The sequence below is a fragment of the Trichosurus vulpecula genome, chromosome X (genome assembly GCF_011100635.1).
Source record: "Trichosurus vulpecula isolate mTriVul1 chromosome X, mTriVul1.pri, whole genome shotgun sequence".
Lineage (NCBI taxonomy): Eukaryota > Metazoa > Chordata > Mammalia > Diprotodontia > Phalangeridae > Trichosurus > Trichosurus vulpecula.
Genome location: NC_050582.1, coordinates 48,897,577 through 48,911,140, shown reverse-complemented (window position 1 = coordinate 48,911,140; position 13,564 = coordinate 48,897,577). Strand labels below are relative to the sequence as shown.

Here is a 13,564-nt window from a genome sequence, read left to right as displayed (position 1 = left end):
TCACATTTCTTTGGTGGTATTAAATTTATTTATTTTCATTTTTCCCTTTCTTGCTTAATTCATCACTCTCTTCTTTCGACAAAACATTTTTACAGATAAAGTTTCCTGCTTTGACACATCTCCAAAGTTTTGGTAAATATAAGTTGTCATCATTGGTACGTTATCTAACTTTTAACTTTCTTCAATATGATTATTTGTGAGATTTGTTCTTTGACTCATTCTTTAGGATATTATTTATTCTTCATTTAAATTTGAATTCTTTCTTCAAATTCCCATTGCAACAATTTGTTATTGGGCTGCTGTCTATAAAGCGTGTGTTTCATATTTCTGCCTCTCTGAATTTTTTTATTAAAAAATATCTTGACTAGAGCTACTGCTGCCATATGCTGCTATGATATAATGAAAAGTACACTGAATTTTCAAGACAAAGGACCTGGGTTTGAATTTAGTCTCTACCACCTCCTCTATGAGGCTGGACAAGTCACTTGATTTCTCTGGGCCTTTGATCCCTTATCTGTGAAACAATAGGGTTGAACTAAATGATTTCTAAGGTCACTCTCTATGTTCCAACTGGCTTCTTCATTTTTGTTTAGCTCCTGACATGTGCTGGCATTATCTTAGGCTGCTGGGGTTTATACATTAACAAAGAGTGTTATTTCTCTTGTGTGAGATGCCTTGGGCTAATCACAGGTTTTCAGCTCTTTTGTTAGGAAGGTCTACAATCCCAGAGAGCTGGATCAGGAGAAAGTCTTATTCAACATCAAGGAGGTACTTTGCAATACTGGAAGGGCTTGGATGCTCTGTCACCTAAATATTATTTCGCCCTATGTTGGTAAGATGTTTGTGGATTCTGTCGTTCAACCTGTGAGCTATGCCTCTCAGCCTCACGTGCTATGATCCCCACACATCATCTATGCAAGTTTTCATAGCACTGAAATAATGCTGGGACATAAGACATGATTAAACTCATCTTAAGTCTAAAGTCATCTAACAAAGATAAACTGTTTTAGTCAAATTGGTCACTGATTATCATGCTGAAAAAAGGTTATTTTGATTATTTTACTAAACTCGAATAGTTGTTTAAAAACTGAATGTGATGACCATGCAGACACACTGGCATGACATGATTTATATGCCAACTAAAAAACAAAGACAAAAGACTTCAGTTAAATGCTCTTACTTCCAAGCAAGGATATGAATCTATCTAAGCTAAACGATAAGTATAAACACCAACCCAGGGCCCACAGCACCATTACTCTAACAAAAACAAATTTACCAGGTACAAAGTACATCATAGCGCAATCCTAGTAGTGGGGGGACAAATCATTGCACTGGAATGTACCGAAACAAAACAGAATTTTTAAAGTGTCATTAAGCAAAATAATGGAAAATAGATTTGGGTCTAAGTAATGACTTTCAGAATGGTGAGATTGATTGACCCAGGGCAATCAGAGCAAATATACTCAATAAGAGAGAAAATATATGTTTTTGCATACTCTATTATATTGTCTGTCAAGATGGAAAAATTCAGGTGAAATTAGATAAACATATCCTTTTAAAGTTTGATAAATGGACATGTAAAGAATTTATTGCAACTAAAGAAATATGACTTAATATTCACATGAAGAGCAAGTTCATTAATTGAAATCCTAGATTAACTTATATTTCTTAAGAAAGAGGTATTTGGGTCACAAACCTCTCCCCCCCTTTAAAAATCCATATTGGAAGGAAATTGTAAATTTCCTTAGTGAAATTAGTGAAAATAAAGATGAAATTTTTTTCCTATCCAAATTCACAGACTTTCCCTGAAATCTATCAGCAGATCCCAGGAGGGTCCATTGACTCCAGATTAAGGACTCTTCACCTAAACTAATTTTTTTCAAGATGTTATAACGTTACTGAAGCCATGGGGGTCCATGATTAAATGCAAAAGCATTTGTTGTATCTCATAAGTGTTGGAAATTTATATGAATTTATTTTAGTATGGATCTCAGTGGTGTTTTTTAAAGTTCCTATCTTGTTTGATCATCTATCCAGTCTCAGACATTACTTTCCTGCAATGTCAAGTGTAATAGAGACAAAGTAACATTTTTTTTCGGTCACATCTGTCCAATAAAATAGGAGGAAAACTAGACCTTGATTTATTAATTTCTTTACTGTTCTTCCCTGATAATGACATTTGTTGCTATTCAGAAACAACCCATATAAAAAATATTCCTCCTGAGCCTGCCTTATGGATGACTACAGCGTTAAATTCCTCAATGCCAAAAGAAATTTGTGAAACAGGTTGAAATGACATACAGAATAAGGTTGCCATTAACAGGATGAGGGTCATGAATAAGTCTCTGAAAGTAAAAGACAGACTTTACACGATTAGAAGGTATTGTATGACCAGGGCTAGTTTGATATTGCCAATTGTATGAAAACGGCATCTAACAATATGCTATAGGGTGCAGATATCTTTTATACCTCCTTACGTGGTTGAGATTTTTTAGATTCCTTCTTGATATACTGTTTCAGGATACATGACTGATCCCATCCTCATCGCCAAATGTATTAGGAGGGCAAAGTTTATAATTTCAAAGAGGATCATATACATGTCTGAAAGGTTTGGAACCGCAAGATATAAGGAATCTTCAAAGTAGGAGGCAGAAGAATCAAAGCATATATTTAGGCTCCACAGTAACCAACCCACAAACCAGCATCCCCATTTTGATATTTTGATCAAAACCTTCCAGGCCCAATAAGTCTGCCTCACAAGAGTAACCAGGAGGCCACAGAGAAGCATGATGGTATAAAGCAAAATCATATACATGCTTCCCCTCTATGGTAAAAAGATTACCCGCTGGCCTCAAGTCCTTGTTCAGCACTCCTCAATTCTCACGTAGGTCAGCTCTGCTACCGGCAGCTCCTGCTTCAGCTTCGGCTGTAGCTGTGGCTGTAGCAGCCTCTGGCTCCAACAGAAGCTGTTTTTAACCATCCGACCTCTGCGGGGGGGTGTAAGGTAAGCTGGGGAAAGCACAGGTTCTTTCGATCTGCTTAAGCAAGGTGAAGGGGTTGACTGGGAAAGCACAGGTTCTTTCGATCTGCTTAAGCAAGGGAAGCAAGGTGAAGGGGCCGACAAGCTTACTCCAATCCAACATACAAACAGCATTCAGTTAGTTCAGGGGAAAAAGCCAAATTATTCAAGGGCACTTGTTGACTAAGTGCTAAGGAGCCAATTTTTGGTTACCAACACATATACACATAAAGACAAAATACACACTTGGCTTTCACAATCACAACAAAAGAACAACATAAAACAAACCATCTCAATGGATGGAGTCTGAAATAAAGAGGAAAGGAACTGGGAAAGGCTGTCTTATTCTCTCTATTGCCTTCACCTCCACCTATGATTCCTATCTGTTCACAACACTGGATTATGACAAACAAAGTGAAAAGCAACAGAGACAAGGAAGGGAAGAGGAGAGAAAGGAAGAAAATGAGGGAGCAGGGGGTTACTTTAGAACAGTTCGTTCATGTACATGAGGAAGAAAAAGAACTCGAATTAACAAATGAGTATTGCCCACTGTATATGCAAAATAGATCATCACTAGCAGCTTATTGGGACTTCATTCTGGAAGACAATCTAAAATTGGAATGAATGTAAAATCCCCACCACTTCTCCTTTGTTCTAGGCACAAATTTTATATGCTGTCTTTGAGTATTTCCATCTATTACTTTCACTGAAAGTTGAATCTAATACTCTGGATCCAAGCATTAAGCTGTTAAAGGAATATCTAATAGACTACCTCAATTTCATCTAGACAGGGAGTGATAGTAATCTTTTAGGCCCTTAAAATTTCTGTAGTGTTCAAAAGGCTAAGGCTGGCTTTGGGTCTCTTGCAGGATCTCTGCTCCTGATGCCAGGTATTTACTGGGATCTGAGGTCAATATGTGGCCTTATGATTATGAACCTCCATCCTTGAGCTTCCTTCATTCTTGTTCTTTGCTTTTTGGTGAAGGAATTAAAGGCTATGACACTATAAATTCTGAAAAGTCAGTAGAGCAAGCCTTTAGGGTGTCTGGGAAATCTGAGGAGTTGAAGAGTTGGATCCATTCTGGGTTCTGCAGCCAGCCCAGTATTAATGCTCCAAAGAGCAACCTTGAAGACCCAGTTTCAGTGCAGCATTTGGATATGACCTTTCTGGGACCAACACCATGGAGAAATGGTATTAAGTCTAAGGCTACTCTTCCAAAGTCCCAAGGTGAGAGAGGATAAAGTGTGCCACTGAGGTACTGGGGGGAAAATGTGTTTTATTTTCTTGATGTATCTTTAAAGTAAATGTTGTTGTTCAGCTGTTTCAGTCGTGTCTGACTTTTCCTGATCCCATTTGGTGTTTTCTAGGCAAAGATACTGGAGTGGTTTGCCATTTCCTTCTCCAGCTCATTTTATAGATGAGGAACTGAGGCAAACAGGGTGAAGTGACTTGCCCAGGGTCACACAGCTAGTGAGTGTCTGAGGCCAGATTTGAACTCAGAGAGATTAGTCTATGTGTATATATACCTATGTGTATATATATATATATATACACATATATATGAATACATATGTATAGATGTATATACATATCTGAAAATACTCATAACAGAATTTTTTGAGGTAGCAAAAAACTGGTAACAAAATGTATGCCCACTGAGTAATGATAATCAAACTGCAGTACACGAATGCAATAGAATATTATTAGGCTATAATAATTAGGACTTCAGCAATCATCAAAGTATGACTTGCAGCTCTTTTTAAAAATTTAAATCAGTTACTAATGTCTTCTATTTTGTCACCACAATAATTTCCACATACTTTCCCCTTGTCCCCATGGCATGTTCAATTCTCCCCTGGAAATAAGAAAAATACTCATGAAAAACTGATATAATAGGTACCTCTGGTGTTGCAATAACCATTTTGCACCCAACTCTCTAATGAAAAGAGGGAGGTGCACTTCCTCATCTCATCTTCTGTGGCCAAGATTGGTCATTCCAGGTCAGCAGCATCAGGCTTTCCAACTCTTTCATTCCCTGGTAGACTGTGAGCTCCCTAAGGTTAGCACCTAACTTTTAGTTTTCTCTGCATCCCAACACTTAGTATGCAGCTTGGCACATAGTAGGCACAAAATCAATGTTTACTGAAAACAGATGAGGAAGCTGAGGCTCAGGGAGGTTAAATGACTTGCCCTGGGTTACAGTTAGTTAGCAGAGCAAGGATGAGATCCCAGTTATCCTCAGTCAGGGTCCAGTGTTCTTTTCACTACAGATGACATAAAGATAATTTAAAAAATCTATCCAGAAAGCTCTATCAGAAGAAAAACAACACAATATAATGTGAAGTTTCAAGAGTCCAATCAAGGAAAAATTCACTGGAAAAAACCCCAGAAGGGATTCTTTCAGAAAAGAAGAGGCTTACGGATGATCAAGGCCTTATCACAATATGTCATGGAGAAAATCCCCAAGAAAGAAACAAAAACAAATAAGAGGGGAATGAGTGGGACTTGAAATAAAGCACAAAGAAATGCTTCAGTAAACATAGTAGGTCGCGTTTAAATTGAACTGTAACACAAAAGACAAAGGATCAAGTTGAATTCCCCAAGTGTCTGTCATCTAAGCACCTTGGATCATACCCAAAGGCCTCATCACATGGTGAACTGTGCCATTCAAGAAGTGTGGGGGTATGGGTCACTAACTGTCTTAGCTAATAGATGAGGAGAGAGTCTTATCTGGTCCAAAACAATGTTGAAATGTTATAGGGAGTAGGAAATTTTTTTAAAAAAGCAATTCAGAAAACACCAGCTGAAAAAAGGGTAAACAGTTTTAGAAGGGGCCAAAGGCATTTTGGCTACTGGATGCAACATGATATAGTAGCTAATATAGTACTGAGCTTTGAGTGAACAAGACCTGGGTTTCACCTCAAATACTTACTATCTATATGACACCAGCCAGGCCTCATTTTCCTCATTTGCAAAAAAAATGCTAAGAGTACTTACCTCAAAGGTTTATTTTTTTTAAAAGTAATTTTACCTGAGATTTTTATTTAGTTCATCAAGTATTTTTCAATTATATGTAATTTTTTTTAACTTTTTTTTTACTTTGAGTTCCAAATTCTCTCCCTCCTATCCATCTTTTCTCCCTCATTCAGAAGGCAAGGGATGTGACATAGATTACACATGTGAAGTCATGCAAAACATACTTCCACATTAGACATTTTGTGAAAGAAAACGGACACCCCTAGAAAAATAAAGTAAAAAAATAAGCTTCAATCTGTATTTAGATTCCATTAATTCTTTCCTTGGAGGTGGATAGCATTTTTCATCATAAGTTCTTCAGAATTATCTGGGAACAATGAATTGTTGAGAATAGCTAAGTAATTCACAGTTGATCATCATACAATATTGCTTTTACTGTTTACAGTGTTTTCATGGCTCTGCTCACTTCATCTTGCATCAGTTAATGTAGGTCTTCCCAGTTCTTTTTTCTGAAACCATCCTGCTCATCATTTCATATAGCACAACAGTATTCCACCACAATCATATACCACAACTTCTCCAACCATTCCCCAATTGATGGGCATCCTTTAAATCTCCAACTCTTTGCCACCACAAAAAGAGCTGCTACAAATATTTTGCTATGTATAGGTCCTTTCCATTTTTCTTTGATCTCTTTGGAACACAGGTCTAGTAGTGGTACTTCTGGGTCAAAAGGCATGAATGATTTTATAGACTTTTGGCCACAGTTTCAAATTGCTCTAAAGGATGTTTCCATCAGTTTGCAACTCCACCAATAGTGTATCAGTGTCCCAATTTTTCCATATCCGCACCAGCATTTGTCATTTTCCTTTTCTGTCATGTTAGACAATCTGATAGGTATGAGGTCATACCTTAGACTTGTTTTAATTTGCTTTTCTCTAGTCAACCATGATTTAGAGCATTTTTTCTTCATCTGAAAACTGTCCATATAATTTGATCTTTTATCAATTGGGAAAAGATTCATATTCTAATTCCTTCTAATTGACTGAATTATATATACTAGAGAAATTAGACATTAGTCTGAGAAATTTAATATAAATCCCTCCCCCTAGTTTCCTGCTTCTAATCTTGACTGCATTGGTTTTGTTTGTTCACAAAACTTTTTATATCAATGTAATCAAAATTATCCATTTTACATCTTGTGATGCTCTCTATCTTTTATTTGGTAATTTCTTCCCTTATCTAGAGATCTGAGAGGGAAAATTTTCCACGCTCCCCAATTAGTTCATATCATCTTTTATGTCTAAATCATGTATATACCGATTTTGACTTTATTTTGGTATACAGTGTGAGCTCTTGGTCTATACTTAGTTTTTGCTAAATAGCTTTCTAGGTTTCCCAGTAATTTTTGTCAAATAGTGAGTTCCTGTCCCCACAGCTTAGATATGTGGGTTTATCAAACATAAATTACTATGGTCATTTAGTAATCTATTCCACTGATCCACCACTCTATTTCTTAGCCAGTACTAGATTGTTTTGAAGATTATCATTCTGTAATACAGTTTGAAATCAGGCACTGCTCCTTCACATTTCTTTTCATTGATTCCCATGTTATTCTTGACATTTTGTTCTTCCAGATGAATTATTATTTTTCATAGTTCTATAAAATAATTTTTTGTACTTTGGTACAGTACTGAATAAGTAAATTAATTTAGGCAGCACTATTGGCTTGGCCCAGTCATGAGCATGGGCAGCTAGGTAGCATAGTGGACAGAGTGCTGGGCCCAGAATCAGGAAGATTCATCTTCATGAGTTCAAATCTGGCCTCAGACATTAATAGCTCTGTGACCCTAGGCAAGTCACTTAACCCAGTTTGCCTCAGTTTCTCCTGTATAAAATGAGCTGGAGAATGAAATGGCAAACCACTCTAGCATCTTTGCCAAGAAAACCTCAAATGGGGTCATGAAGAGTTGGACAAGACTGAAAAATGACTTAGCAACAACAGTAGTAATCAACGATGAAAGACTTAGCTACTTTGACAAATACAATGATCCGCAACAATTCCAAAGGAATCATGATAGAAAATATTATCTGCCTACAGAGAGAGAAGTGATGAACTCTGAGTGCAGACTGAAGCATAATGACCATGAAAATAACTGCAGTTTGTGCACCAACATCAGTTGCTAAAGACAAAATGGTAGTGAAATTCTATGAAGAAGTTAAGACCAAATCAAATCAACATTTACTCTTATATATGACAACTTCAAGGAAAAAGAAAAGATGGAAATACATGGGAGAGTAGAGTTCAGGAAAAAGAAACGAGAGTAGCTGGGAACTTGAAGACTACACAGTATACGGATGCCTCTAAATCGCAAATGCTTTCTGTTAAGAAGGAGTTGGTGGGTGCAAGACAAGGTAAATATCAAATTGCACCATAAATAATCAAATCATTTTATTTTAACAGACATGAAAAGACTTTTTATTGATGTGGGAGCGAGCTGACCCCGAGTCAGCTGTCTGTGTACAGTCAGAGCTTTAAAAAAGAAATAATAAAAATGAGAAAAAGATAGAATGCATTTAAGCAATCAAACCAGAAATTAAATGAATAACTGACAATAAAGGAGAAGAGGACGAGAGAATGATATCAAAACAGAATACAGAAATTTCAGTCAGAAATTTAACCAATATAAATTAGTTGCCATAACAAGGAGACAAAAGGAGCCCAAACGCTTTAGTCAGAAAATAAATGATGTGCCAAATAACTTGCCCTTTGTTTCCACAGGCAATACTTGATCAGAATATAAACTTGTCTGTAAGTCCTAAAAAGCAGATCGATAGATGATTATGAGTACTACGGCATTAAGCAGAGAGAAATTAGTGGAGAGTAAAACCAGTTTAAAGAAAGCTCAGCAAGAAATCCAACTAAGTATACCACAGACGTTCAAGGATGAAAATGGAAGGACACTTACAAACAGAAGAAAAATGGAAAAGATTTGCAAAAGTCATTTTAACAAACTGCTTTCTCCATCAAGAATAGGGGAACCACTACACTTGTGTCCTAAAATCATGTACAAAGTATTTATTAAGGAGTTATAAACAGCACTAAGGAGAAGAAATATGGTAGAAGTAGCCATACTGACCAAGTATATATAAAAGAGATCAATCCTAAAGGTGATACTATTGTGAAGACATTGAGAGGTTGAAATGTGATATATCTAAAGGAGAGGATAATAAGAAAGGCATGGAAAAAATCTTGGATATATCTTAATACAGCAAAAAAGAAACCCAGAGAATATCAAAAACTATTGACTAATATACTTGCTCTGCTATTCATACAAAAATCTTCATTACTATCAACTATACACACATTGAAAACATCCCTAATGAGGATATTTGGAGGGAACAAGCAGGCTTTCACAGGAGATATCTGACAATTGACCACATAATTAACATCTCACAAGTAACTGAAAGATATAGAAAATATAAGATATCATTGTTCTTACTGCTTGTTAATTACACATACACAACACATTCAATTTGGTCAATTAAAATGCTTCTTTAAAAGCTTTTTTATGTGTCTCTCACTTATGCTTCAATACCATTCATGGTTCCCCAGAAGATTCGAAATTAGAAATAACTCATTCAAAAACTCTTGGATTAAATAATATAATATTATATTATAATAAAATTAAAAGCCAAGGGATACAATGGAGGTATGCTTTCCAAATGTATGGCTTTGTGATGGAAGACATCCAGCAAAGATTCCAACCTGATTCCCTGTGACTGGCAATTAGTTGCCTAGAAAGCAGGAGAGTATTGATAATACTACGGTCAATTTAGTTGAGTTGTATAAAATCTGATGATGTCTCCAAGAATGATTTTTACATTTTCGTTAAGGTTTAGGTCAGATAGTTGTGTGATAGCAGCTTCAGGGAATGGTGCAAATCTGTTTACTTCCCCAAATTTTAGGAGACTCCCCTGCAAATAATGAGTACTCTGCAATACTGGTTACTGAACATGATCTTGTCAAATGGCAAGATTCCATAATAAAATTAAGTAAAATGAATTCATAAATTGCAGTTAATTATGTTTAAAGTGTCAATTCTATTATTTGACTTTGATATCTTATTAGTAAAAATGATATACCTTTGATAGCAATGTTTTTTCACGACAGTTTTAATTGTCGTACATAGAGATTCAAAAATGTGTCCAGCTTTAATATGGATCAGGATAGGGACAGGACCCATAGCTTCCTTGGTATGTGAATTCCAGAGTGAGGAAACACTTTCTCTGACCATTGCAAGCCAGCACCTTCTAGTATAGCTCCAATAGAATCTCCATAGCACGACCTTTTAAAGACTGGCTTTTTTTGTTTTTGTTGTTTTCTTGGTTTTTCCTTTGTTTGTTTTAGCTACAGTAGGACACTTTCTTTTTGGTTGTTTTCACTTGAACCATTATATTCAAGCTTCACTGAATTTAAAGTTCTTTAAAACTCCTCTTTTCTGCTCCCATTGTGAATGACTCCTGATAATCAATTTCACCTTACCTTGACTGCTCTACAGTCTTTTGGTTTCTGATGTCCATGTGTCAAAATGTTTGTAAATATTCCACTTAAGTAAACATAGGAGACAGTATCATGTAAGAACAAGAGCACTGGATTTGTAAATCCCTGCCTTGACATGAGATTTGTGACCTTGACAAATCATTTAAGTGTTTTGAGCTGCATTTCCTCATCTGTAAAATAGGGTTAAACAATGCTTCACCTACCTATTTGACAGGGTTGTTTTGAAGGAAAATGCTTTGTAGGACTTAAGTCCTGCAGAAATAGGAGTCATTATCAGTGCTAAGCATACTATAGAGAAAATAACGGATCACTACCTTATACTCCATCAATGCATCTGACTACAAACATCATCGGTTGGGTAATTGGGCACACACTACTGTTTTATGTGTTACTACCCCAGTGGATTTCTGATCTCATCCATGGGGGCATTCTTTCCAGTGCTGGACATTGCTGTCCATCCTATATGACTCTTGTTTGATCTATGTCCTCCTATAAGTTAACCAATGGTGATAGTAGTGGGGAGAAGTAGAGGATCCACCAAATGTGAAACCCCATTAGATGGTACTGGAGCTGAAATTTAACATTTAGGTAATATTCTTTCCCATTATAATTTGGATAAATGTAAGCATGTAATTTAAAATGATGTAACAAATATTATACTTTTTAGCAAAAGTTGCTGACTAAAGCAAGTATGATCTATTTTACCTAAATCCGTATCACTCAAGTAAAGTGGAAAACTTTTTCCTTTTATCTATTTTGGAAAATATTACATAAACCCCCAAAGTTATAAAGATAGCCAAGTTGCTAAGGCTTATTTCTTTTCCACTTCTCTTTATTCATTGTCAGTCACATAGAATGAGAGACATTTGACTAAAAAATTAAAAAGCTTCAGAAAGAATCCTAACTTTCCTTTGCTAAGGAAGAAGAACTAGTTTTATAATATGGTCTTCTTGTATTATGACTTCAATATACACAAATCCAAAATTGCAGGAACAAAAGAATTTTAAAGAATAATTACTCTCATTATAAAAAAAAGATTCGCCAAAATTTTCTTGAAAAACTGATTTTGACTTAAAGCATGTGCAGATATTTCATGACTCTTTCCTGTCTACCTTCAACATGGAAAACTGAAGCAGTCAAAGGCAGAAGCCACTGTATAGTCATCAGGATTGGGCTTTCACCCCCTTACACATAAATTCAATTTACATAGAGCTGTTTAGGAATGCATCTTTTCTGTAGAGTGAGGTAAACCTATATCTCAACACAGCATTTTAACACAAATTACTGAGTATCCAAATGTACCACAATGAGGAAGAAATGCTGTGGTATTAAAGCTTCAAGAAGTAAAAGCACAGTATTTGAGAATCATTTCCTGGTGCAAACCAGAAATTGAAGTGGTTGAAAGAGAACAAGTCAGAGTGCTGAAGAACAAACAGCAGTCTTTTCTCATCCATATCAGGATTGTGTAATAAATTACCCTCTTCTCTCACATACTGTCAGGAGAAAACGATGTTTAGATTAAACCTCGCTAAGCCCTAAAAGGATAATTTGTCAGTATTTTCCAGTTTACTACCAATGCAGTATTGATTTGCTAGGGCCCTTCTTTCTATTTTATTTACACTAATTCAATCTGGAACAACTGAAACTGAACTTGTTGAAAAACAAGATATTCCTTTATTTTAAGTCTTACAGGCTCAGGGTTGGAGACCGTAGTAAACAATGGCCAAAATATTCATTCTGGGTCTTCACTTTCTTTAAAAGGAAATTATAATCAAAGTGATCCACATATGAGAAACACGTACACATACGTATGTAGCTATATGTTAATATGTTAGGTATGCACATAGATGTATACATGCATACCATGTATACATGTAGAATATACATATATATTATATTTACATATACATGCATATCTGTCTGTCTGTCTATCACGGATACAATGTCATCATGGATAAGAGGCTGGCCTTTGAGTCAGGAAGAATTGGGTTCTCATTCTGCCTCTGACTCTGGGCAAGTCATTTAATCTTTCAGTTCCCTGGGCAACTGTCTTAGATTATAAAGTCATAGATGAATTACTGGTCACCATTCACAGAGGAAGATTTGACTCTGGGAGTGTTCTATATTGATGAAATCCCAAGCAAGACCAAACAAATACATAATGTAGGCACTACACACACACACACACACACACACACACACACACACACACGCATATACTGTGTGAGGAGCAATGTAGCATGTTTCACAGAAAACAGTACTCAGAGCATAAAGAAAAGGGTTTAAACTTTGCCATATACTATAATAACACTTACTATACTGGCTGTTTGAGGCAAGATGAATTACTTTTTTTAAAAAGAATTATTTAACTTCTTAGTGTGCCAGGCACTCAAAGCATAAGGTGTGGAGCAGGCGCCAACCTATATGAGCGTACTGGAAGAGAGCATTTCCTCACTGGGAATACCTAGAACAATAAAATCACAAGTCTAGCCCAAAAGGAAAAAAACAGTATTTATTAAGTATTTATTATATGGTGATTGTGCTAGGCACTAGGCATATAAAAATTGAGACAGTTCTTGCCCTCGAGGAACTGACGTTCTACTAATAAGATACGACATGACCTGGGAATAGGGCACCAACAACTTGGACTATCAGGAAAGCTGGCTCTCGAGCAGAGCCTCAAAGAGAGGTAGAAGGTATAGACACCTCTGCTTCCAAGCAGTAGAGTTATGGAAGGAGAATATTCCAGGCACAGGGCCGGTGGGGGGAGGTGCTCCAGTGCAAAAACATGGAGATAGGAAACGCAATGTCATATATGGGGAAATGGCAAGGCCAGTTTGACTGGGTCTTAGATTATGTGAGAAGGAGTAATCAACTTGCAAACTTATGCTGGATGGAACCAAACAGTGAAGGGCTTTAAAAACTAAATAGAGACACTTGTACTTTATCTTCAAGGAAATGGAAAGCCACTGATGTTTCTTGAACACAGGCATGACAGACCTAT

At 36.3% G+C, this 13,564-nt stretch overlaps 1 protein-coding gene across 5 annotated transcripts in view; it reads right to left on the bottom strand.

Annotated features, from left to right (window-relative positions):
• The window catches only part of TENM1 (teneurin transmembrane protein 1), a 448,583-nt gene that overhangs the window by 411,871 nt on the left and 23,148 nt on the right, over positions 1 to 13,564 (bottom strand). For 3 of the 5 annotated variants that reach the window (XM_036739968.1, XM_036739972.1, XM_036739969.1), the window contains exon 2: positions 5,908 to 5,947. The exons of the other annotated variants lie outside the window; for them this stretch is intronic. In XM_036739968.1, coding sequence (XP_036595863.1) covers positions 5,908 to 5,947 — 40 coding nt within the window. The remainder of the gene's footprint in view (positions 1 to 5,907; positions 5,948 to 13,564) is intronic. 5 annotated transcript variants of the gene reach the window in all.